At 57.2% G+C, this 24,919-nt stretch overlaps 1 protein-coding gene across 26 annotated transcripts in view; it reads left to right on the forward strand.

Annotated features, from left to right (window-relative positions):
* CELF4 (CUGBP Elav-like family member 4) overlaps positions 1-24,919 on the forward strand; it is a gene marked incomplete at its 5' end in the record, with an annotated part of 298,894 nt that overhangs the window by 257,047 nt on the left and 16,928 nt on the right. For 5 of the 26 annotated variants that reach the window (XM_082852748.1, XM_082852742.1, XM_082852732.1 and 2 more), the window contains 7 exons: positions 10,943-11,071; positions 11,504-11,583; positions 12,014-12,157; positions 13,079-13,226; positions 14,987-15,136; positions 18,863-18,928; positions 20,494-20,577. In XM_082852748.1, coding sequence (XP_082708874.1) covers positions 10,943-11,071; positions 11,504-11,583; positions 12,014-12,157; positions 13,079-13,226; positions 14,987-15,136; positions 18,863-18,928; positions 20,494-20,577 — 801 coding nt within the window. The remainder of the gene's footprint in view (positions 1-10,942; positions 11,072-11,503; positions 11,584-12,013; positions 12,158-13,078; positions 13,227-14,986; positions 15,137-18,862; positions 18,929-20,493; positions 20,578-24,919) is intronic. The other 21 variants (XM_082852726.1, XM_082852735.1, XM_082852745.1 and 18 more) reach the window with 9 other exon arrangements.

The following is a 24,919-nucleotide window of genomic DNA, read 5'->3' on the forward strand; positions in this document are numbered from 1 at the left end:
TAAGGGTCAGCCCGTGGCTAGGGTTAGAAGTTGGTCTATGGCCGGGTCATCTGCAGGCGGCAGACAGCTGTGCAGCTCTACGGCTCAGCTAACAAGAGCCCCCTCCACGGTTAATAGTGACAAGCACTCCAAGTGGGTACTGTTACTTCTTCCCCGGTATCTGTGGTCGCCTCAACTAGATTCTCACCCCGTCAATGAGATGTTCTTAAGGCGTTCCTTGGTCTCTCCTTCTGTTACCCCTGCTGCCTTGTGGACCACCCTGCCCTTACCCACCCCCTGCAGAAACCTCTTCCCTTTGCTGGAATGAAGCCCGGCTTTGTCTGTCTCCTTGAGAGCTGAGGACAAACTGGCCATAATTTATGCTCCCGCATGATATAAAGGAAAAAAATGCCCCATTATGCTATAAATTATCCTGTGATGGGTGAAATGCTGGAGACTGCGCCAGACGCCAACGGAAACCCCATTAGACAACAGGGTTGGGCTGCAGAAGTCCCCATAGAACGCAGGGCCGTCTGTCGTGCGCCACGCGCCCGGGAAGGATAAGGTAGCAGATCTAATGTATAATCAGTTACCTGGAGAGCCGACCACGTGCCGCAGCCCCAGTGAAAGGTGACTTCCACTTAGTGCCGCCGCGTGCCCCAAGCGCCTTCTGGGAGGCCTGGCGCAGACTCACAGGCACGAGGGTCACGGGCTGAAGGCCAGAGAAGGAGGTCGCGAGGGATGTGGGTATGGGCTCTGGGCCCCTCACCCATGCTGCGCCTCCAGGGCTTAGCTCTTGCCTAACTCAGGGCTCCCACGCCTGCCCATCAACTCGAAAAGCACAAGAGAAGAGGGTGCAGGGACCATTCGTGGCACCCCGGGGTGGTGACAGTCTTCTGGTTCGGCCTCCCTGGTCATGCTGCAAGCCCCCGAGGGTACAGAGCCACACCTCTGCCCTGGGCAGGTACCCGGGGCTGGAGGGGTGTGGACTGTGAGTCCAGGGGATTCTGCCAGCAGGTCCGGTTCTCTGTGTGGTGAGGGGAGAGGACCTTGCAGCCTAGATCCCAGGCAGAGGAAGGCCTGGGGACTCATCAGGACAGAGCTTAACGTCTTTGGTCACCCAGGAGACTTCAAGACAGCCGTGCTCTGGGCAGAGGGGCGAGTGAAACTGAGGAGGGGCTGTGAGGCATGTCTGCGGGTCGTCGGGCAGTCAGGAACCACCGGACCCTGCTCCGTCTGAGCTAAGCAGGGCCCCACCAGGCCCCTCTTCCGGGCTCTGGACAGAAGCCCTGGCCCATGCAGAGCAATGGGGTTATTAGGCCTTTGCCAGCTGTCTGTGCAGACATGGAGGGGTGGAGAGTGAAGAGAGAGAGCAATCTCCAGGTAGCACTGTCTTCCACCAGGAAGGAGGGTGACCCGAGAGCTCAGCTCCATTCGGACCCCCTGGGTCTGAGTCCTGGCTTCCCCAGTGACTGGCCATGTCTTCTTGGGAAAGATATTTAACTTCTCTGAGCCTCAGTTTCCTCATCTGTACGGTGGAAAGAATAAAATATCCGTTATACTTGCAAAGGGCTTATTTCAGTGCGGGCATCATGGTAAATATTTGATAAATGAGAACCATTCTGATTATTAGTATTGTGGTGGTTATAACCACCTCATGGAGGAGTGGGTGTGGTCAGAGCTGTGGTCTCCCTCGGGCAGGGGCACCACACAGCCCTGGGGAGGGAGCCAGTCTGACCAGAGCTGTCTGGGGGCAGCAGAGGCTCTGTGATGGGGGAGCTCGGTCCACTGGCTCTTGTCATGAAGAAGACACCGGGGTGGCATTGAGGGGGGTGCGCCTGGGAGTCCAGTTGGACCACAGGAGAATCCCTGTGTGCTATGACTTAGGAGCCAGTCTGAGCCAAGAGAGGACATGGTGGGCAGTGAGTATGGACGCACGGTCTGAGTCCCAGGCTAGGCTTCCACTGGCCAGCGGTGAGGGTGCAGGCTGGGACCCTGAGGGAATTGTTGAGAATATGGTGGGTGGGGAAGAGGAAGGAGGGAGGGGGGGATGTGTCACTGTGACTCCATGTCCCACATGCCTGTCACACTCCCTGCCTTTGCACATGCCATGCTCCCTGACCTGGGATGCCTGCCCTGTGCCTTTCTACCTGGCAAACCCTGCATGTGCTGCCCCTAGGGCCTGGCTCAAGACTTCTAGACACCCCACACCCCCAGAGCTCATCACGGCAGGCTCTGTGCCTGCAGCATGGCCGCTGCCCACTCATCTCCAGGAGACACTCACTTCCCAGTTTCTGAGGAATCCTGGAGTTCAGTGTCCTGCAGATGCCAAGGACATGATCTTGGAGACAAGAGGAGGAACGGCAGTGCACGCGCAGTGCCCTGCCCTGGGGCAGGCCATGCATGGAGTATTCCTGAGACTTCACAAGACCTACGTTTCTGAGCAGAGGGATGGCGGGATCGGGGGAGTCAGAGTGTGGGGTGCCTGTGCAGCCCCTCACAAGGCTTGTGCTCAGTAAGACGGGAGCACCTGCGGGGTCTGAGCAGGAGATAGACAGGATGTGCCTCGGGTTGTGGCTCACCCCTGTGGCTGCCCTGTGGAGAGCAGCCAGCAGGGGCCTGGGTGGATGGCGGGAGACAGTGAGGAAGGGACGCTCACGGCCTGGGCCCTACCCCGAAGCATTTAGAAGGCAGAGCTGGCTGAAAGAATGCGAGTGGGGGAGACTGGGTGTGCCCTGCATTCTCCCACCCCGACATCAAACAGAGACCGTCTGGAGGGAGCTGGCCAGATCAAGGCCTGGCACGGCCTGCCCTGGGGGCCGGAGCGGCTGAGGGGCCTCATTTCCATCCCCAGTGGAGCGGGAGCCCCATCCTGGCCCTTCTCACCGCCCCATCCCCAGCAGCCTTTGATCTGGTTTGATGTCTCCTTCAGTCTTCTTCCCAGGCAGGAAGGCTTTAACCTTGGGAGGCGGCTGCCGCCCAGCTGCACCCCTGGCCCTGGCCCTGGCACAGTGTGAGTCGTGGGGACAAAGGGGGGCATCGCTCGGCTCCTTACTGGCACACTTCACGTGGAGAGCTCTCCCAGGCCTGGCCCGTCTCAGGAGGGCAGTGACACGGGCACATGGCTGCAGAGGGACCCCAATCCGGGCCCTTAACCTTGTTGTGGATGGCGAGGCTGGGAACTCCCGCACCAGCAGGAGAGCGGGCAGGTGTGGGTCCCCAGGCAGGAGAAGAGGGGGTGCAGACCCCCAGCCCTACCCGCTGCTCCCCTGTTTGAAAGGCAGGTGTGGGACTGCGTGCTGCCCACCTCAGGGCTGGCCGGGAGGGGGAAGAGGAGGCCTCTGGACTCAGGGTGGGGGGTCAGCGACCTTGAAAATGGCACAGATTTCAGTTCAGATGACCAGTTTGACACCTTCTTGTCCCTTAGGAGCCAGGGTGCTTGGCGGGTCAGGACACGGAGAATTCATGGAAAGGGCACAGAGGGGTCTCAGTGTAACTTCGGGGGAAACGTCCCTCGTTGTGGATTAATCCAGGCAGACCACGTGGAGGGTGCTGGGGAGCACCTCAGAGGGCCCCCAAATGCTGCCATTTGGTCAGGGGAGGCAAAGGAAAGCCCGGCTTCTCAGGCTGACCCCTGGCAGATGACTGTTCAGTGTCCCTGGGGTCCTCTCCACACCCAAGGGGTGGGGTGGGCATCCCCATCCCACCAGCTGCCACTGCTGCGGGTGAGCAGTAGTCCTGGCTGTAACTGGTGCAGAGCTGCATTTATTGAGCGTTTTACCTTGTGCCAGGCTCTGGGCTAAAACCCTCAGGTACCTTAACTAATTTCATCTCCCAGCAGCCCTATGAGGTGGGTGTGATTATTCTCCCCTCTTACAGATGAGGAACTGGCGGCCCAGGGAGGGTATGTGACTTGCCTAAGGGGGCCCAGTCAACCAGGATTTGACAAAGCGCCTCAGTTACTCTCTGCAAGACGCCCCGGCCCCGCCCCTCCTGTCAAGTCTGTGTGCCTTCGATTCAAGGTCCTTCCTCATCTATGGGTGAAGTTAGGGAGAAGGAACAGGTTTTTCCCCCTAAGACTCACTACCTGTGGCCCTTTGGGCATGAAATCACTCCCCAGGGAGAGCAGATGGTCCTGGGATCCAGAAGGCGGTCCGGCAAGTCCCCTGGTCCCACAGTAAAGAGGCCAAGAGATGCTGAGGGTCTGGCATGGCCTCTGCCAGCAGCTGAGGGGCAGGTGTGTGGGTACCCGGGGCTCTGGGTTCTGGCCCTGCTCTGCCCACTCCCAGGGCCAAAGGCTCAAGAGCAGGAGACAGTCCTCTGTCTCAGTCACTGGGAGTGTCTGGAAGTTTCTTCTCACTCCCCAAACTGCTGCCCTTGAGCCTCCAGGGCCCTATAAGAGTGTCTCCTACAGGTCTGGCCCTACATCCCCCCACCCCCCACCCGCAGCCAGGCCCTCCTGGTCTCCTAGCAACCCCTCTGGCTGCCCCACCAGCCACAGAACTCAAAACCATTTATTCCCCACCCCGGCCCCTGGCCCCCCGGTTCTCCCCAGCTCAGGTCCCCCCACAAACCCTCCCTCGGCAGCTGGAGGGAAGAGAACAGTAAAAGTCTACTGTGGCCGTAAAGGCATCAGCCATCTGAACATTCATCCACAGCGCCCCAGCAGTCATCTGTCCTTAAGCGTGAAATATTGTTTAATGCCAATGGCAATGAGCGAATCAAATTTTGAAAATTAAACCAGAATTTGAGCATTAGCGCCAGGGTGCTGGCATTTGGCAAGTCACGTGGTGCTGCTGCCACCCACCTCCTCCCCCCTCGGGGCCCCACTCATTCTGCACAGCCAGCAGGGTGCGCCCCGCACACACGTCTGGGGGCCCCGAGGTACCACCCTGATATACCCCAAGAGGGCCCTGTCCTCAACTTGCTGTCAGTGTGTTGCTTCTCCGTTTTCTGGGCTCTCCTTTTAAAATGCAAATCCTTCCAGCCAGAGCCCCGTTCTGCCCAGACGTTCTAAGTGAACAAGAGAGGAGTCTGTCTCCCAACTGGAGGGGCTGGAGGAAGCATGAGATTCTGGCAACTAGACTCCTCTGCCTTTACATCTGCACTTGAATCTTCCCGGAGGTGTCCCCCCATGCTAATAGGTTGGGAAACTGAAACTCAGAATTAGACTGAGGTTCTGGGAAAATGAAGAATACTCCCGAGGTCAGAGGACTGGGAGATGTGTGTGTGTTGGTGGGGGTTACGGCAGGCAAGAGGGAGTTGGGAAAGCAAAGTCCAGCTCCCCCTGAACCTCCAGGCAGGGACCACTTGGGAGCAAGTGAGAAGAACAGCCAAAAAGGGCCCTCCCATCTCTCAGCTTTTGCTTAAATCCTGTTGTGGGTCTGGAGCCCCTGACCCTGACGCCAGGCCACCTCCTCCTGGAAGCCTTCAGAGTGTTGCCACTGCCCCCTTCCCCAACTGGCCCCTACAGACCTGCAGTCCAGAGCTATTGCCTGGCTGTCCTCTCTCATGGGGGGCTCCGTGGCAGAGGCTCTGGGGCCAAAGACTGGATTCTCCAGGGATCTGAGAGCCAAGCACCCCCCCACACACACACACACTTGCCCAAAGAGGAAAACCAGAAGGGCCCCCAAGACTCATCTCAGACTCTCTGATCAGCTGGGTCCCAGGCACACAGTAAGTGCTCAGTCAATGCTTGCTGCAGGAGTGACCAGAGGCGGGATGCCAGGGGCTCTGTTCCATTCCCTCCTCAGGTGGTTGTACACACGTGCACCTGACAGAACTTGGTACTTTCCCCATCCGTTATTTTATTGGCTTCCCCCTCCCACAGCTCCTGGGGAGGGGGAGGAAGATAAACTGTGCCCACTGCCCCCGCAGTGAGAGCATGACATCTGGGCACAGAGAGCTGAGTTGCCCGCTCTGGTTCAGGAAGGGCCGGGACTAGTGCCAACCTTCTGGGGTGTCACACCCCTACCTCCTGGAACCCCAGGTGCTCCCTCACCCCTGCAGACACAGGCACTCATAGCTTAAAAGAGCAGGAAGGCAGCAGCAAGGGGGTCAGGATTAGTAATTCAAGAGACTCCAAGAACCTGGGTTTAGTCCCGGCCCCAGCTGCCCCGACCTCCTCATCTAAAAAAGGTGGGAGCCTTGGTGTTTTCCAGGGTCCAGCCCAGCTCTGCCATTCTGCCGCCTTGTTACTGCTGGGGAGGGCACACCAGCTCTGGGGGCCACTCTGTCGCAGCCCTGTGGGCCTTTGTCTCGTTCCGTAACTTATATATTGTGGACGGCCTCTGTCCCCATCCGGAAGTCAGCTCCAGTGAGCTGACTCACCTCTCTTGTTTCCTGCTGTAGAAGCAGGGCATGGAACAGTGTCTGGCACAGAGAAGTTGCTCAGCAAACAGTTGTTGAATCACTGCGGGAGCATGAGCCCCTGGATCGGCCCCTGGGCCAGGAGGAGCCCATGTGAAAACCCAAGGGCAGAGATTTGGGGTATTTGCCCATCCCCCAGCAGGTCAAAGCTTTCCTGTGCCAGCCACTGGGCTCAGCCCAGGAAGTCAGAAGCTGAGCTTAATGGAGCCGCCTGCCTGCCCCAAGCTGGGCTCCGTCAAGAGGCAGATACTGGGCTGCAGACCGGCCTCCTGCATCTCTGAGGGAGACTGCTCCCATGCGGTCTCAGCGACCTCCCACTCAGGGATGTCTTCAGCCCATTTCCCCCCTGACCCTGAGGTCTGTCCTTCACCTCCCATCAAGGTGGCCTGCGTGGCCCAGTCCCAGCAATACCTGCCTGAACATCTCCTCAGAGGAGCAGCGACAGCCCCACAGCCATAAAACGGGCTCAGGCTGAGAGTTCATGGGGGCCAGTGAGAGCATCATAGCCCCACCATCAGCCAGGGACCCTGCGTCACTCAGGCAGGAGGGCTGGGGGCAGGGACTGCTCAGCGTGTCCCAGGAAATCAGGGTCTGTGTCCATGATGGAGCGGGTGGGAAGTGGCTGGGGAAATGGAGTCATTCTCTGAGCCTCTCGCTAGGTTAGCATAAGATCCAAGACACCAGCCAAATGGTGTCACTGGTCATCTGACACAGCTTGGGGACAGAGCCTTGGGAAAGTGGCCGGGGGAAGGAGGGCATGGGGGGTGGGAACACAAGGAGAGGTTGTCCATCTCAGCTGAGCAGCTACAGCCTGAGTCCCGTCCAAATTGTCGCTTCAGGCGCTCCTCCCCCGGATGTGGATCCTCTGGCCTCTCCCTCCTGTGACCCCTGTCCCCTCCAGTCAGGGCAGGGAGCTCCATTTCCTCTTCCTCCTGGAGAGAGAACCCCAGGTCATGGTCATCGCTGTTGTTGTTACTGCTGGCCAGGCTCTGTCCTGCAGCATCTCCTGGGAGCCTATTGTCCACCGCATGAGGAGGGCTGAGTTATTCCCATTTTAGAGACCGAAAAACCTGAGGGGGCGAACAGGTATGCAGCTGGAAGGCAGCAGAGCTGGGGTGTGAGCCAGTGGGCCTGGGCCGAAGGAGGAGATCCACCCTCAGACTGAGTCCTTCCACTCCCTGGTCTGAAAGACAGGCCTTAGAGTCACTCACCCAGTACCAAAGCCAACTGGAAATAAAGAGCATCCTAGAAACAAATAAACCTTTGTGTTGGGTGGGGTCACTCCAGATCACCTGGACGAAGTGAGTCTGGAGCCAGGTTTATCTGGTTTCTGGCAGCCTTCCAGAAAGGGAAGGCTAGTTGTAGTTTCCCTGGGGAAGTCCTGACAGGCAGGAAGAGCGGGAGCCTGGCCCCCTCCACATTGGGAAAGTCCTCAAACAGGAAGGGCCTAGAACGGAGAACTGAGAATTGGCAGTAAGGGGTGATTTCAGGGAGTGGAAGAAGGAATTAGAAAAAACAAACAAACAAACAAACAAACAAAAAAACCCTGGCAGAAGGGAAGTGGCTGGATAGAAAGGCACGTGGGGATGAATTTTAATGTAATCAGAAAGCTGTCATAATGAAACGAGGGGAATATATTCAGACGTCAGGAGAGAGGCAGGAGCTGCGGCCCCAGCATCTAAACCAGGCTCCGTGCAGGACCCGCCTTCTCTTCCTTTCCTAGTTCCTTCCTGGGAGGAGATATTTGAGCAGGAGGGTCAGGGATGAGCAGGGGCAGGTTTTCACTTTTTTGTCTTCCTGGAAATCCCATTTAATTGGAGCCTTTAAAAGGGGCTGGGGGAGGGGGAGCACCTGGCCGACCTGGGGAGCAGAATTTCAAGGCTCTACTGAAGGCTTCCAAACTCGATTCACTTCATGTAAATGCTGCTGTGCTTCTGGGAGTTAAACATAAGCCCTCGGCCCTCTCGCCTCTGTCTCTGCCCTCTCCTTCTGCCTGGCTCTTCTCTCTGCTCTTTTTTTTTTTTTTTTTTTGCGGTACTGGGGCCTCTCACTGCTGTGGCCCCTCCTGCTGCGGAGCACAGGCTCCGGATGCGCAGGCTCAGCGGCCATGGCTCACGGGGCCTAGCCGCTCCGCGGCATGTGGGGTCCTCCCGGACCAGGGCACGAACCCGTATCCCCTGCATCGGCAGGCGGACTCTCAACCACTGTGCCACCAGGAAAGCCCTCTCTCGTCTCTTTGTTTCTAGTTCTTTTTCCTCTCCCTTTCTGCTTCGAACCCTATCTCCTCCTGTCCCTCCTCAGGAGGAAGTTTCACCCCTTCCACTCCCTCTGTCTTCCTTCCACTTGCTCTCCCAGTCTCTGCTTCCCCCAGCCCAGAGCTTGGAGTTGGGGATGCCTGGAGATGGGGCAGGGGCGTGCCCAGCCCTGCCAGCGCCTGAGCCGTCAGGCGGAGCGCCCAGGCTAGGGCAGGCTCTGGGCCCAGAGCTTTGGCTGAAGCCCACCCATGTTGGAGGTCCAGGCTGGCGTGCCCTGACGCAACATTGGTCACAGGAACTGACAATGATACCCCGTGGGCATGGAAGGGGCACCTCATCGCTGAGAGCTTGCCCAGTGCTGAGTGCTCCAGGCTGGGGGTACCAGCAGGGCGGTGGTCAGGCCTTCCTGAGGAGGACTCTGCGGTGGCTTGTGAAGCAGGGCAGGGCCTGGAGGTTTCCTCCGCTTCGCTCCAGACCTCTGGTCAGCCCCTCGTCTCTATGTGAACTCTCCTGGCCGTGTGAGTGACGGGGGTGCTCTGGTGCAGGAGGTACCAACCACCCTGAATCCAGGAGGACATGGCCCTGGAGTGCCCTTGCATTCTGTGGAAACCATGAACACATGGCCATTTGCAATTTTGGGGTGGGTATTTCTGCAGTCTTGGCTGTGTGTGTCAGTTATTGAAGAGTCAACAAGCATCTAGAGGGTGTCTGCCACCACGGGGACCCTGTTCCAGCAGCTATGGCTGCCTAACAACTTAACCCCAAACGGAGTGGTATAAAACAACCATTTATTATACTCATGGATTCTGTGGTCAGGAATTCAGACAGGGCACAGCTTGGAGGGACTGTCTCTGCTCCAGGATGTCTGGGCCTCAGCTGGAAGACTCACAGGCTGGGGCCTGGAGTCATCTCAGGACTCATTCGCTCCATGTCTGGTGGCTGATGCTGGCTGTCAGCTGGAGGCCTGGGTTCCTTTCCATGTGGACTCCCGGTATGAGCTAGTTGGGGTTCTTCACAGCATGGTGGCTGGCTTCCACAGAGCAACCATGCCCAAAAGAGAGAGCTGAGAGTGGAAGCTGATCCTTTTTTATGACCGAGCCTTTGAAGGCAGCTCGTGTCACTTCTGCCATTCTTTATTGGTTAGAGCAGTCACAGCCCCGCCCAGATTCAAGGGGAGGGAACTTAGACCCCACCTCCCTGGGAGGAGTGAAAGTCACACTGCAGTAAGAGCTTGTGGGATGGGAAATCTTTTTGCAGTCACAAGCTACTACAAATCCACACAGCCTAACGTGATCCCTGTCACCCTAAGCACACATCTGAGTGCTGTCAACAAACCATTTGGTACTCAACACAAGCGTGGGGGGGGGGGGAGGCTGCTGAGGGAGCCCAGTCTTCAGAAACAGGCCCTCCAAAGTGCCCAGGGCTGAATTTCGCAGCATGAATAGGAAGGGGCAAGAGGAGGGAGCGCCAGATGGAGGTAAGAACATGTGAGGCAGAAAGGAGGTGTGCTCCTGGGACTGGCATAGGGCATTCATTCATTCATTCCATAGCTCAGTCCTGCAGGCCTACTATGTGCCTGCTACCACTGCTCCAGCAGAGGCCTGGCCTCTTGCCTCAGGGAGCATAGATTGAGGGGTGGGGAGCTAGACAGAAACCTGCTACTCAGGCAAAGTAGTAAATACTTGTCCTTTGAATTTTGGACCATGGGAAAGGCTGAGACAGAGAATAAAGAAGTGGAAGGAGGGGCTTTGATGAGAAAGCAATATTTAAACTGAGACCTAGCATTAGAGGATTCAACTTTGTGATGTGGAGGACACTCCAGGCAGAGAGAACAGCATATGCAAAGGCCCTGTGGCAGACTTGCCAGTTGTAAATTAATTTTGGTATCTGGGGGTGAAAGTGGCTGAGGAAGATAGTTTGTGTCTAAGAGGAGGGAGGAAGAGAACGTAGGGCTGCCCATACGACCTGTGTGCCTATGCCTGCCAGTGGCCCTGCCCCTCAGTGTGAGGTCTGCTCTCTAGGCAGGAAGGGGCAGAGTCGCTGCAATCCTGCCCCCTCTTAGACCCAACCCCTCCTACCTCCCCTCCCGCTCTGGCCTTGCCCTCCTCTCCCCGTAACCCCCTCACCCCGCGTCCTTCCTCCCCTTCTAGCGGTGCCCCACCCGCCTCCCTCTCTTTGTTTTCCCTCCCCCTCCTGCTGTGCGCCCCCTTCCCGCCCCCTACCCAGCTCCTACCCTTCCCCTCCGTAACCCTTCCACCTCCGGCCGTGCCCTCCCCCCGGGCCCGACCCCGCGCAGCCGGGCCTCCGGCCCGGGTAAGCATCTCCTAATTTTGTTCCAGAAGATAGAAAACTCTTTGTGGGCATGCTCAACAAGCAGCAGTCTGAGGACGATGTGCGCCGCCTCTTTGAGGCCTTCGGGAACATCGAGGAGTGTACCATTCTGCGCGGGCCAGACGGCAACAGCAAGGGTGCGTGGGGGCGAGGCGGGGAGTGGGTGGGGCGAGCAGGTGGGCGGGGCGGGGCCGCGGGTCTCCTGCCAGCCTGACGGCAGAGTCCCGAGCCGTCTGGGGCCGGCCCCGTCGTCGGGCAAGCGGGGTAAGGCTGCTTGGAAGGGGCGAGGCGCTTGGGCCTGCGGGGATGGAAAGGCCGCGATGCAAGTCGCGGGGGACGGGACCACTTAAGGGTCCTTGGAAGACTCTGGCCGGTCCCGGTCTTTCTCTGCCTCCTTGTGTGGCTCTGAGTTTGTCGGTTCTCTCTCACTCTTTCTGTGTCTCACTCTGCTTTCTTCTGGGAGGCGCCCTCTCCCCTCGGCCCCTCCCGTGCCCCGTCTTTCAGTCCTCCGCTTCTCTGACCTTCCTCTGGGCCCTGGCGCCGTGGCTCAGCCTCTCCCGTCCCCCCAGGGTGCGCCTTTGTGAAGTACTCCTCCCACGCCGAGGCGCAAGCCGCCATCAACGCTCTGCACGGCAGCCAGACCATGCCGGTGAGTGCGGCCGCCCCTGGGGAGTTGGGAGGGGGGAGGGAACGGGGCAATGAGGGACAGAGACATCCCGGCCACCCCACGCATCCGCAGGGCCCCGACAGCCCTCGCGCGCTCGGCCACAGGATGCCAAACGCTTGCGGTGCTCACAGCCTCCCCATGAGACCGCAAGGCACTGCCAGTATCCGCACTTCTAAGACAAGGACATTGAGGCCCAGAGATGTTGAGAAAGTGGCCCAAGGTCACCCAGATAGAAAAAGCCTGAGGTGGGGGTGGGGGGTTAAGACTCCAGACCCCTGGACGAAGGGTTGGTGCTTGTCAGCGTGCCACCTACCCTGCCCCCATAGCACCCCGTGGAGAGGACTGGGTGGGCCCAGGCCAGGGAGCAGAGGCGGTTAGGGCTGGTGGGCCTCACGCACAGTCCTGGCTGCAGGGAGCCTCATCCAGTCTGGTGGTCAAGTTCGCCGACACCGACAAGGAGCGCACAATGCGGCGAATGCAGCAGATGGCTGGCCAAATGGGCATGTTCAACCCCATGGCCATCCCGTTCGGGGCCTACGGCGCCTACGCACAGGCAGTAAGTGAGGGCACGGCAGGGCGGGGCTGGGGGCCGCAGTTCTTTGCAAATCCTAGGAAGCACTGACTGGAACAGGGAGAGAGGTTCAGTGTCCTGCTGACACCACACCACCCCCGCCACCGATCATGGAAGGGTGTCCTCAGGCCTTCTGGTTACTCCTGGCAGGGGTCCTTCGCAGTGCCCCAAGGCCTCATCCCCTACACCTCCTCTGTAGTCCTCTCAGGCCCCAGCTCAGGCCCCGGCCCATCAACTTCTTTCTTCCACACTGGGGCGGGCTCTGCCAGCATCTCCCCTCAGCTGCCTCTCAGACCTGTAGCCCCACATGGGTGGCACTAAGGTAGGCCAGGGTTCTGCTTCTAAAAATGCAAGCTCCCCTCACTTGTTCAGCGGGGTCCAAACTTGGCCACGTTCAGCAACCTCCCCCATCCCCACTCAGCTCTGTGAGAACCTTGGGGTGCCTGAGGTTTTATTTGTGATTCTCCTGTAGCTTCTACCCTACAGACTCCAAGTTAGGACCATTTTGAACAGACACCCATTCCAACTTAGTTCTACAGAGGCTCATCCAACACATCTCTAGAGCCTTGGATGTCACATCTCCATGAACGACAGGACTGACTGGTGCCCATGGAGCCAGTCCCCTTCCCCCACCTTCTACAACTTTAGAGTGCCAAGGACCTTACTATTACTTTTGAACACAGTTTTCTCTTGGGGGGCGGGAGGGGGGTGGTCTCTAACAGCCACTGAGAGCTAGGGCAGGTATGGGGAAGGCATCAGGGCTCTCTGGGGGTGGGGGTCGGGAGATGTGTCTGAGCTCCCTGGGGTTCAGGGCCTAGGAGGCTGGTCTCTGGGAGCTGAACCCTTTGGTGGGAGGGTCGCCCCCCCTGGAAGCGCATGATATTTTTTGCACTCCCTCTGCCCCAGCTGATGCAGCAGCAAGCGGCACTAATGGCGTCAGTCGCACAGGGTGGTTACCTGAACCCCATGGCTGCCTTCGCCGCTGCCCAGATGCAGCAGATGGCGGCCCTCAACATGAATGGCCTGGCGGCCGCACCCATGACCCCAACCTCAGGTAAGTGGGCAGGTACCAACACAGGGCCTGGCCTGGCAGGAAAGCAGCTGGACCCACATCGGTACCTTTTGTTTGGCCAATTTTGGCTACCAATGGACCATCCTGTGTCAAGAGCACATAGTGTCTGGGCCCAATGCAGGCCTTATCCTTGGGCAATGTGTCTCAAAAGTGTTCTAATTCCTGAGGACCCATGGGAAGATGGGATGTGGACCCCTGATGTCTGTGATATGATTTCAGAGTGGTGAGAATTTCACTCAAATTGTTTAGCCATATCAGGAAGCAATTCATGTTGATCTCTGGTATAGATATCTGGAAAGAAATTGACACGAACACATCTCCCTTTGAGGTTTGAAAGGAAAAGAGCCCTGCCCATCCTGTGACCCCTGGCCCAAGCACAGAAGGAACCCCATTTATTCATTTCCCTTTAACCCAACCTAGATTCACTGACTTTTTCCAAGACAGCTTCACAACAAGCAAGAGAGAACTGTAAGAGTTACTAAAGGACAGAGGGGTTGGAAACAGCTCCGCTTACAAAGCATGTTTTTAATTGGATCCTGGCTATTGCCCAGTTCAATGATTCTCAACCAGGGCAATTTTGCCCCTCCCTCCCAAATATCTGGCAATGTCCTGGACATTTTTGGTTGTCACAGCTGAAGGGGGGCGGTGCTACTGTAATCTGGTCGGTAGAGACCAGGGATACTGCTAAACATCCTACGATGCACAGGACAGCTCCCTACAAGGAATGTGTGGCTACAGATGCAGTAGTTTCCAAGTTAAGAATCCCTGTCTAGCCCCAAGGGCTGAGCGCTCATTCACCAAGTTCCCTTCGCTATCTGCACTCAGGCCATAGCAGCAGCCTTCCTGACATCCAGGAGCTATTACTTTCCCAGCTAAAAGCTATAGAAGACTGTGCCATCTCTAGCCCCAACTTGAACACCACCCCAAAGCTCTGATCCCCGATCTAGGGACGGTCCTGATGGCCTCAGGTCCTTATCCACAGAGAGACCCTGCTTCCTACGTGAAGAAGAAGGCCTTTCCAGCCTCTGGGGCCTCAGTACAACCACCATGCCATCCACACCTTGTTTCCATCCACCTGATGTAGGGAGGGCACAACATACTGTCATCTGACCCCAGCTTTACCCCTGCCACAATGAGCATTACCACTGTCCTAAGAGGAGGAGGCCAGGCTGTCTACTTGTTGTGGGAATAGGGCTGAGTCTGGACTCTGCAAAGGCCTTTCTCCCTCAATGCAAGGGAACACCACAGTTAAGACCTCCTCCACCTGAGTATCAAGACTCCCTCATAGGGAGGCAAACCAGCCCCTCAGTGATCCAATTAGGATAGCAGAGAGCAGAGCCATAGCTCTGACATAGACAAAGACCCGTCCATCCTGACTTAACTGGGGTGAGCACGAATCATTGAAAAAGACTAAAGGAAGACCAACTGTGGTCAAAGTCAAGGGCATTTAGAGGTCTATGTGCTGCTGGTCCAAGGTCAAGCAGTCAGTGGTAAGAGAAGTCTTTGTGGGGTAGGTGAGATCTGGACTCTGAAGTATAGATATAGTTGGGATAAGTAGAGCCATTACATATAGGGAGATGATAACCCAAGGCCTGATTCACAGATAGGATTGAGTTGACGTGTGAGGTCCAAGCCCATCCCCAGGTCCTTGGAGCCAGCAGGGTGGAGCTCCATGGGTTGGCCTTCATCACCTTTGTTCTGTTTGCCTCCCCTTCTCCACCTATCTTCACCTCTGGAACCAGGTGGCAGCACCCCTCCGGGCATCACTGCACCAGCCGTGCCTAGCATCCCGTCCCCCATTGGGGTGAACGGCTTCACTGGCCTCCCCCCACAGGCCAATGGGCAACCTGCTGCAGAAGCTGTGTTTGCCAATGGCATTCACCCCTACCCAGGTAAGAACATGTGGTAGCCCTTCCTTCCCCATGCAACACACTCCTCATCCGTTCTGTCCATGCCCTTGCCGTTATAACAGGGAATGTGTGGCTCCCTGCCCTCTGTTCCTTGGTGGAACCCCAAATGTGATCAGGGAAAGCCAGCCTCCTGCCTTCCTTCAGGGAGCTCCTGATGGAAGAGAAGACAGATCCCTGGGGGTTTGTCAGTCTGATGGGTGAGAAAAAACCCCATTCCTGGGGCTCCCTCAGGGGAAAGGAGAATAGATGAGTTGTCCAGCTCATCTAGAGAGAGGCTAATAGCTGCAAATTACTTGAGAGTGAATTTGACCCCAAAGAAGTGAGGGGATAGAAGCTAAAAGAATAATCATATTTAGTATTAAATAGGAAAAGCCTCTTTTGGGAAGGAAGTGGAGGTATATAGATTGGCAGTCTGGCTAGTACATACCAGTTCGGTCCCTTGGTGCAACCGCGGTCAGAACTTTGGACAGTTCCTGGGTCCTACCTTCATGAATTCTGGCACACAAGAAGATCCAGGAGGCCTGTTCCTGATTAACTTTGTTCCTCTAAAATTTAGCAGTTCTCCTGTGGTAAGAGTGTCCAGTTGACTTTAAGCAGCTCATCTCCCTGGTCTTGAGGACTGGAGCTGGGAAGCTGGGCCCAACGCCCTAGAGTAGACTGGCAAGAGGCAGTGTAATAGCAACGAGGAGAATGCTGTCCTTGCTGGAGGGCAGGTGATGAGGTCACGGAGTCCCCATAAGTACTAGTAAGTGCCCAGTCTATGAAAGGTGAAAGGGGGGTGGCCCAGAAGGAGGGCAGGACATGGGCCTATGTCCTGGGAGGTCAAAATCCAGTCAGGAACATAACATGCATCAACAGAATAATGAGGCAATAAGGCAGAGTAGACTTTGGTCAAGAGTGAGTGTTCTCTGATTTGAGATGCCTAAGGATTCCAATGAAGGGAGAGTTCTTTCATTCTGTAGGCTGAGGAGGCCCAACAGAGGCCCCTGTGGAGGCGCTCAGATCGAACATTAAGTGCGGATGAGCAAGGGGCACACTGCTCTGGAGGGGCTGTCCTGGCAGGGGCAGGGTGGTAAGGAGGTTGGCCCAACTGGGGCAGAGGAGATCAGCCTTGGGGCGCAAAGTAGTGCTTCCCACTCCGGTTGCCCATCAGAATCTACCGTGTGGCTTTGTAAAACCACAGAAGCCCAGAGATTCTGATTTCACTGTCTAGAGTGAGGCCCAGGCATCCATAGAATATAAAAGTTGTACCAGCAGCAGAGTAGAAGCTGCGTGTGCCAGAGAGAAATAGAGGAGAATTTCCTGACTTTGAACTTGGAGTTGTTCATGATCCCATCTCAGTGCTTTGCCCACAACTCACCCCTCACTGCATAGCGAACAGACCAGAGAAGCCTAGAGAGTGAAGTGACGGCCTGGAGGGGGATCTGGAGTGTTGTTTAATGGTGAAGGCTCCAGGCTGGGAGGGGCTTGGCAAGCTGGAGGTGGGAGAGAGCCCCCCTATCTCAGGTTCTTGGGCTTCTCCTCACTCAGGCTCATGGGCTGGGAGATACAGTCCCCAGCACATCTGGGTGGTTTCACCACCCCCTCCCTCGCCTGCCCACAAGCCCATCTGGGTCTCTGGATTTTGACAAACCTGGCCCTTCCCCACCCCTACCAGCATCTGTGAGCTATTTCCCTCGTGGAATTTGGAAATGTTTCTCTCCCCCATTTGTAACAATCTGTCACATCCCATAAACAGTTCCCTGCCAGAGCAGGAGGGAGGGATGGAGGGAAGGGAAGGAAAAAAGTAGTACATTAAAAAAATGAATTTCCCATCTTTAAATGCAGAGTTTGGAGCTGCTGTAACGAGCGAGATCCTTCAAAGTGCTCATTCTTTGGCAGTTACTAATGAGGTCGTTAAGTAGCTAAGTAGAGAGGGGTCTCAGAAAGCTTTTCTCCACGTCCTAGCCCCAGGTAGCATCTCTGCTCTCCCCTTTACTCATCGGGATCATGCTGGAAGCACACAGTGTGGCTTTTACTGCCACAAAACGCCCCTGGAGGGGTGGCTCTCACAAATGGTAGGGACTGGTTATTTCTCGCCCGTGTCACGGTGTTTGCTGAGCACTTGCTACGATCCTGGCGCTGTGCTGGGGGAGCTGCCACAGAAGTTGTGCAGGTTATATTTTGCACAGGGCACCGCAACTCTGCCCAGAGGAGAGACATCTTTTTTCTAATTGGCATAAAGGCATTCTGTGGCTGAGCAGCTGGGTAGCCCAAGAGGACAAGCAAGATGTGGCTCTCCCTCCAGGGAGCTCAGGCTGGTGGAAGAGTCAGGCGGAGGGAGCAGTAGGCCACCTGCCAAACACCACCACTACTGCTGCCTCACCACTGGGAGCTCCAGTGTCCACCGTGGGGGAAATCGAGGGATAGGGTTTTATCCTGGGCAACCCCAGGCGGGAAGGAGCCCGCATCCTTACCCATCTTCAGCTCCCCACTCTGGGCAGTGCCCTCCTGGGCCCAGCTCACCTGCTACCATCCACATGCTCTCTAAGGACCTCTGCCCCAGGACTTTCCCTTGTCCCCCAGAGACCCAGGAGCTATTGTTCTAGTGTAATGTTACTGAGAGGTTCAGGGAAGAGAGCTCAGAAGGGAAATTTGGGGATTCTTCTTGGTCTGCAGGCCCCAAAGCCTGGCACTGCCGTTTAGCTTCGCTGGCCTGGGTCACCAGGCCGATAAGCCTGGATGGTTTCCTTTCTGCCTCCGTGTGTTCACCAGCTTGCCTCAAATGTACTGAGACTGGATCTGTCCCCACCCGTCTCCCTGGGCCCCCAAGGCCAGCCCACTCACACTTCAGTCATCACTGCCCTTGATCACCAAAGGCAGTGCCCACCACTGGTCCATGCTGCAGCCAGGCTTTTGCCCACCACATCTGCAGACACAACAAAGGCAACAGAAGTGAACCAAGAAGTCCAGCTTCTCTGGGTTGCTTGCCAAAGTATCAGCCCAAGGGCCCCCGCGCACTGGGCAGTAGATGTCCCACTCATGAGATCAGGTGTTAGAAGGTCCTTGGTCTCGTTCTTTGGTGTCTGTGGGCACCGTGGGGCAGATCTATTTGTGTGGTCAGTTCTACTGAGGGCATGCCCAGGAATGAAAGACCTCTGTGCCTCGTGCAAACTCCCTAAGAATTTGGGAGGGGGTCCCTCTGTTGGAGTAGGCATGGGTGGCCCGGGAAGAATGGCAGGATGAGGCCTCCATGCCCTTTCTTTTGCCTAGCTGGGCTGTGCCCCTGAGTCCTGCTAGGGATAAGTGAGGAGGAAACCACCCTCCTGATAGCCTCTAGCACCCTTGCCCGCTTTCCCACAGCCCTTCTCCAGGGCCAGGTCCCTCAGGTGTCTCCCCACAAGCCCCTCACGGTCAAGCCCTTCTCTGGTGTCTCCTTCCCTGCCCTTCCCAGCCTTCTGCATGAACCACAGCTCTCACCCCCGACCCAAGCCAGCGGCAGGCTGCATCCCCCAGCCAGGGGAAACAGCTTTCCACCCTACCAAGGGCCCCAGGCTGAGGAAAGGGGAACCCCCATTCAGGGTTCCTGCCTCAGATGCCCTGCCCCAGGACAGAGACCACAGTGGCTGGGGAGGCAGTGCAGCTACAGCCTCATCTCCAGGGGTGTGGTGGGAGAGGAGCTGGTTTGGGTAGGCATCGCTGACCTCTGCCCCCTTGGCTCCCCTGCAGCGCAGAGCCCCACCGCCGCGGACCCCCTGCAGCAGGCCTACGCCGGAGTGCAGCAGTATGCAGGTCGTTAGTATCCACGCGTCCCCACGGTGGTCCCCCGGCTGTATGCACCTCCCCATGCCTGGGCACCAGTGCCCCCTACCCAGCCAGGCCTGGGCCTAGCACTGTGAGGGAGGGGGGAGCAGGGCAGGACTGGCCAGGAGCTGTGGTAGAAGGAGGGAGTGTTATACTGACAGAGACCCCCCCAACCCCCACCGGGCTCCCTCCCCCTCTGCAGGTGCCCCTTGGCCTTCAGGCAGAGCTTACCTAACCCTAACCCAACACGGCAGTGGTGGGTGGTCTGAACGTGCGATGAGTTGGTGAGCCAGGCTAAGCTTTAACCTTGCTGTGAAGTGACTCATCTTTGAGGCCAGATTTCCCTCCTCCGTGGTGCTGCCAGGGCTGGCTTGTCCAGGAGCACCAAGCCTCCCAGCAGCACTGGGGTGAGGCCGGAGCTAGGTGTCACTGGCTCAGAAAGCACCGATGCCTGGGTTTGAGGGAAGGGAAGCAGTTTCCGTCCCCCCCCCCGCCACCAGCCATACACAGGCAACAGGAGTGGGGCCCGAGCAAGGAGGACAGGGAACAAGGGAGGATAGGCAGCCAGAGGTAGAAAAGAGGAGAGGCGAGCAGATGGCCTTGGGTCACTGAATGGGAAGGTGATGAGCTACCGTAGGAAGCCCAAGGCCAGCTGTCAGCCACGCTTCTCTCCCTCCCCCGGGCTCGGCCACACACACACACACACACACACACACACACACACACACACACCACAGTCATCCCCGCCCAGCCAGTGTCCTGCTGTCTGGCCTGGTCAGGGTCCCTCCTTGCAGTGTTTAGGAGCCAGCAATGTCTCCCCTGAGGGTGATGGAGCTTCCTGGCACCATGGGGACCTGGATAAAGCGGGCTTCTCACATCTGGAGTCCAGGGGAAGCTCTCTCCTTCACCTGCTGAGCCCCCCTGAGCCCCTTTGGGAGCCAGGCCAGGCTGAGGAGGGGGATAGCCACTCCTGTCCCACCTCTGACCCTTTCCAGTTGAATATAGAAAGCATCAGATTTGTTCAACTCAGCCCTCTGCCCCTGGGGAACCACCCGCTGGCAGGATCCCAGAGGCCAAGCTCACACCTAGGGGGGCTCCCATCTCCCACACAGGCGCCATCTGAGCGAGATTGAGGGTATGTGGCCGGAGTCAGTCGTGGCTCAGAGAAGGGGGAACCTTGTGGGTTCCAGGTGGTGTGGGGCGATCCTCTCCAGGGCATTCTGATGTTTTTGATTATCCGTTATTGTGGATTATCCACACGTGGGTTGTCCATTGCAGATTAAACTCGCCTCCCCCATGCACACACCAGCGTGCGCGTGCACACACGTACACACACACACACACACCAGCGCACATACACATCTTCTAGTCTTCCCTTTGCCGCTTCTCCTTCATTACTGCTGAAAACTGGCTTTATCTTAAAAATGCATTTTTTCGCTGGTCTGCTTTTACTGCTCAACACTGAAATTTCTCTCTTTCTTCCTGCCTCTCACCCTGTCTCTCTCCGTGTCACTGTCACCGTCTCTTGCTCTTGCCTCTTCTCTTTGGCCCTCCAGCAGCCGCCTACCCTGCTGCCTATGGTCAGATAAGCCAGGCCTTTCCTCAGCCACCTCCAATGATCCCCCAGCAACAGAGAGAAGGTGAGTCTGCCAGCGGGGCTCCTACGCCTCTTCCCCCCTTCTCTCCCCAAAGAGGCTGCTCGCCTGGGCCTTTGGCAGGGGTGTTCCGTTGGCAAGGTGACCACATCTGCATTGTGTTGAGGGTGAGAGGAGCTGCGGGACGGTGAGAGGCAGCGCTCTCCAATCCAAGCGCGGAGGTGCACTGTCACGGGCAGCTCTGTAAACCCAGGTGGAGGGAGGTCAGAAAGGTGGGGTCCCGGAGCGGGCAGGGTCCAAGAATCTCCCCTCCCTCGATGGGCAGCATTTGTCCAGTGGCAAGGAAGGGGAGAAATATGAATGGTCATGGCTGGGGTGGTGGGCGGGAGTGGGGATACCAGTTCATCAGGGACAGAGGTTGTACTTTCCAGGTGAGAAGGAGAGTCAGCTGGAGCTCCCAGGGCAGGACTCCGTGGGCAGGTGAGGGGATGGGGTACCCCAGTGTAGGCCTAGTGAAAGAAGGGGATCCTGGAAAGCCACATCTGGAGGCCCTGGTGTGAACAGGGCAGCAAGGCCAGTGGGCCTCGGGAGGCTGGAACCTCGTAAAGAATCTGGGTCCTCCCATTCCAGAGTCCGGAGCCCCGCAGGAGCTGGATAACAAATCCACACTCGGGGATGCAGGGATGCTCACAGAGCTCGCTTTGATGGGGTCCTGTCTCTACCCCGTGAAAAGGGTCAGCCTGCCAGTGAGGCCACCACACCTGCCCATGTAGCCCATGTGGCCAGAGGGTTCCAGTGGTTTCCATATCGCTGGCTCGTAGCCCCTGCGGCAGACTCTCCCAGACCTGTGGGATGCGGGCTAGTCCTGGAAAGGACCCGGGGGTCTGCTGGTCCAGAGCCCTGTGGTCAGACAGGCCCCGAACAGGCCCCAGAGCCTGGATGGTTGAAAGGCTGGTTTTTGAAGCAAACCCTTCTGGGTCTGACTCCCAGCTCAGCCCCTCGTCTCTCAGCCTTGGTGTCCTCACCTGTAAAGTGATGGTCATTCCCTAGAGGGGTGTGAGGATCAGACTAGCTCAAGTCTGCCTTCCAGACTCCAGCAATCGCCTGCGGGTTTCTCACCATGCACACACCCTCCCCTCACCAGTTTGTCACCCTCTCCGAAGTTGTACGTGAGGCATTATCTTAGTTCACATGCACCAGGCAGCTCCTGAGACCTGTGTCATCACCTCCCTGGGCCCATGAGGATGAAGCTGCAGGAACCCGGAGGGTGCACGGTGAGGCCCCCTGCTCACTCCTGCAGCCATGCTGCAGCTGCTGCAGCTGCAAGTCACGCCTGGGCCCATTGGTGAAGTGTGGGTGGACGATGGCCCATCAGCCTGCCTCTGCCAGATGGTCCCCTCACTGGGCTGTGGCCCTGGAGCCTGCCCTGCCCCCTCCCTCCTCCCCCCATTGATGCCTTCCAGCACCACATCAGTCAGGTCAGGGCCACAAGCAGTGGATCCAAGAGTCCAGCATTGCCTGTCCCAGGCCCAGAGCAGAGAGCTGTGCCCAATGGCCCTTACTGCTCTGTCACCCCACTGGCTTCAGGCTGACCTGCCCTCACCTCGTAGTCAGTGCCCTGTATCACTCTGGCCTGTGGCTCAGAGGTCTCTAAACCCTGCTACACACACACACACACACACACACACATACACACACACACACACACACACACACACACAACTGCAGGTCATTGCTGCTCTGACCAACACATATGACAGCCCCTACCACTGGCCTTAAACACAGTCCCCACCATCTGCTTCCTGCCCCACCCCCTACCTCATACTTTGTACCAACCCATGAGTCTAGCTCTGAACTCTTTCACATACCTTCTCTCCATCTCCGAGCAGCTTCATCTACCCCCACCCCTGTGCCCTGCTCTCTAGAGCAGACCCTGTGTGGCCAGTCCCCACTCCAGCCTCCCATCGGGCGGGAGGATCTCCCACTGTTGTCTCCATCCTCCCTGACTTCGGTGCGCTGTGCAAGCAGGCCTTGGGAAGCAGTGAGATGTGAACCTAGATCCCTATAGAAGCGCGCTGCATATAAGGGCGAGCTCATGGTGCTGGAAGTGGGGTCCTCGGGGAAATCTGTGGGGTCCTGAAGGATGAGGACTCCCCTCCAGCATATAGAGATGGGGAGATGGGCATTTGAGGCTGGGAGAACAGCAGGAGCAAAGGCATGGGTGCTGCAAAGTCTGCGGTGAGCCTGGAAATGGGGTGGAGACAGGCTGAGAGTGGGGTGGAGCCAGACCAAAGCCATGTGCAGTATCGCCTGAGGCACGAACAAGAAGGCTGTGTTCCTCCAGCCGTGCCAGTAGTTAGCCTCTTTCCACCGTGGTCACCTCCCCTTGTGTCATGCCATTGGAATACCAGGACACACTGGTTGCCGGGCAGGACCCTCCTTCCAGCTCCCTTGTCTTTGAGCTGAGCCTGGAAACAGATGCCTGAAGGCCCTGAGGCTGTCTGACCACAGATCAGCCCAGGTTCCTGTGCCAGGGGCTGCAGTGTGGTCCAGGGCTGTCACTTTCTGTCTCTGGAGCTTCATTTCACCATTTGTCAGGAGGCTGGTTTGGACCAGATTGATCTCCAAAGTCCTGCGGTTATGCCATCTGGGTGCTCTGTAATCTGGGAATTAGGGTTCCGGGGTAGCCCCAGTAGGACAGTGTGTAGGTTCACTGTTGAGGGGTGAGGGGCAGGGGGCTGGGAGTCCCTGTGGGGCTCAGCCACACATCATGCTGATGGGACTGAGCCCAGAGGTTCTACGCTCGAAGGCTCCTTGTCTCTAAGGAGAACAGAAATAGCGTCCACACAAAGCAGCTTGCAGAACTTGAACTTGTAGGGAGGACCCCAAGTTCAAGGCGGGTGCCAGCGTAGGTTGGAGGGGTGGGGGAAGTCTGGAAGAGTTGGGATGGGAGAGGAAGGGAGGCTCGTGCTGGGGGAGGGGAGTAGGAGGACCAGGGGTGGGGTGGGGGGGAGGCAAATGCCCCTGCCCCTAGAGAGCACCCCCTTCTGGCTGGAGAGAAAGCTTCCCAGACCTACCTGAGAAACAGCCTCAGACTACAGAATATGGGCTATGGACTCAGGGAGCCCCAGGAAGGGAGACAGTGTGGGGAGGATCTGGGTGGGACCCTGGAGGAGGTGTGGATTAGATGAGGCCTTCAAGCTGGTTCCTGCTGCAAGGGGACTCACATCTAGCTGGGGACCATCAAGGGACACATTCACAGAGTGTGAACCAGTGAGAACCTGCCATGGTTGGAGGGGAGGGGGTGGGGGCAGGGCCACCAGAGCTTGGGGAATCCGGCCCTGGGACCCCTGGCAGTGGGTGAAATAGCTCGCTTGCGCCGGTTCTGAAAGCGCCGTCAGCTGGCAGAGCCAGCAGTCCAGGGAGGGGAAGCCGGAGGCCGGGGATGGGCAGATGGTGCAGGGCAGGGACCGGGGCCGAGGAGGTCATTGGTTCAGAGGGAGGCTTTGGTGGTCAGGGGACTCTTAGCTATCAGTTGTGAACCTCAAGGGGGTGCAGATAGATGGAGGAAGGAAGTTAGGAGAGCGGGAGGGGAAAGGAGAGGAAGAAAAGGGCGGAGAGATTCCAGAGCTGATGATTTGCTCCAGAACCAGGTGATCTGGCAGCCTCCCGCGTCCCAGAGAACCAGGGTGCTGGCTGTGAAAGCCACACAGCAGCCCACATCGGTGCCTTACAGTCTTCACTCTTAAGCTCCTGCCTAGTTTCTACCAGCCTCTGATCAGCACCTCGTTCTTATCCAACTCTTAGCAAGTGCAGCTGTTTCCTCTGCATGTCCTCCATAGGCTGGAAACAAACATTGGAATGTCCACACTTTAGAAGGTTAAGTTATCTGTGGCATGCTCTATTTTAGATGGCAGGAAAAAAACGAAGGAGCTTGGAGAGATTTCCCATTCAGAGTTAAAACTGAGCATTGTGGTCATTTAAAAAGAAACATGTGAATCTTCAGCTATCTGCAAATTTCAGAAATCCAAAGACCTCAGCGGGGTTCAGGGTTTCTGGGGCACTGAGATGAATGATAGGTAGGTAGAGAGAGAGGAGGGCACAGACTATGGAGGCAGACAGCCTGGGTCTGGGTTCATATCCTGGCTCCATTGCCTACTAGCTATGTGACTTGGCAGGTGACTTAACCTCTCTGGCCTCAGTTTTCTCTTCTGTGAAGTGGGAATGACAACAGCCTCAGGGCTGCTGTAAGGATTAAGTGAATTAACATCCACCTGAAGTGTGTAGAGCAGCCTGGCATGTAATTCACGCTACAGAAGTGGTAGGGCTGTTACTGCTGTAATGAAACGGGAAGACTTACACCATAAGGCTCGTGGCACCCTGGCTT

This window comes from Leucopleurus acutus, assembly GCF_964270905.1.
Source record: "Leucopleurus acutus genome assembly, chromosome: 13".
NCBI classification, from domain to species: Eukaryota; Metazoa; Chordata; class Mammalia; order Artiodactyla; family Delphinidae; genus Leucopleurus; species Leucopleurus acutus.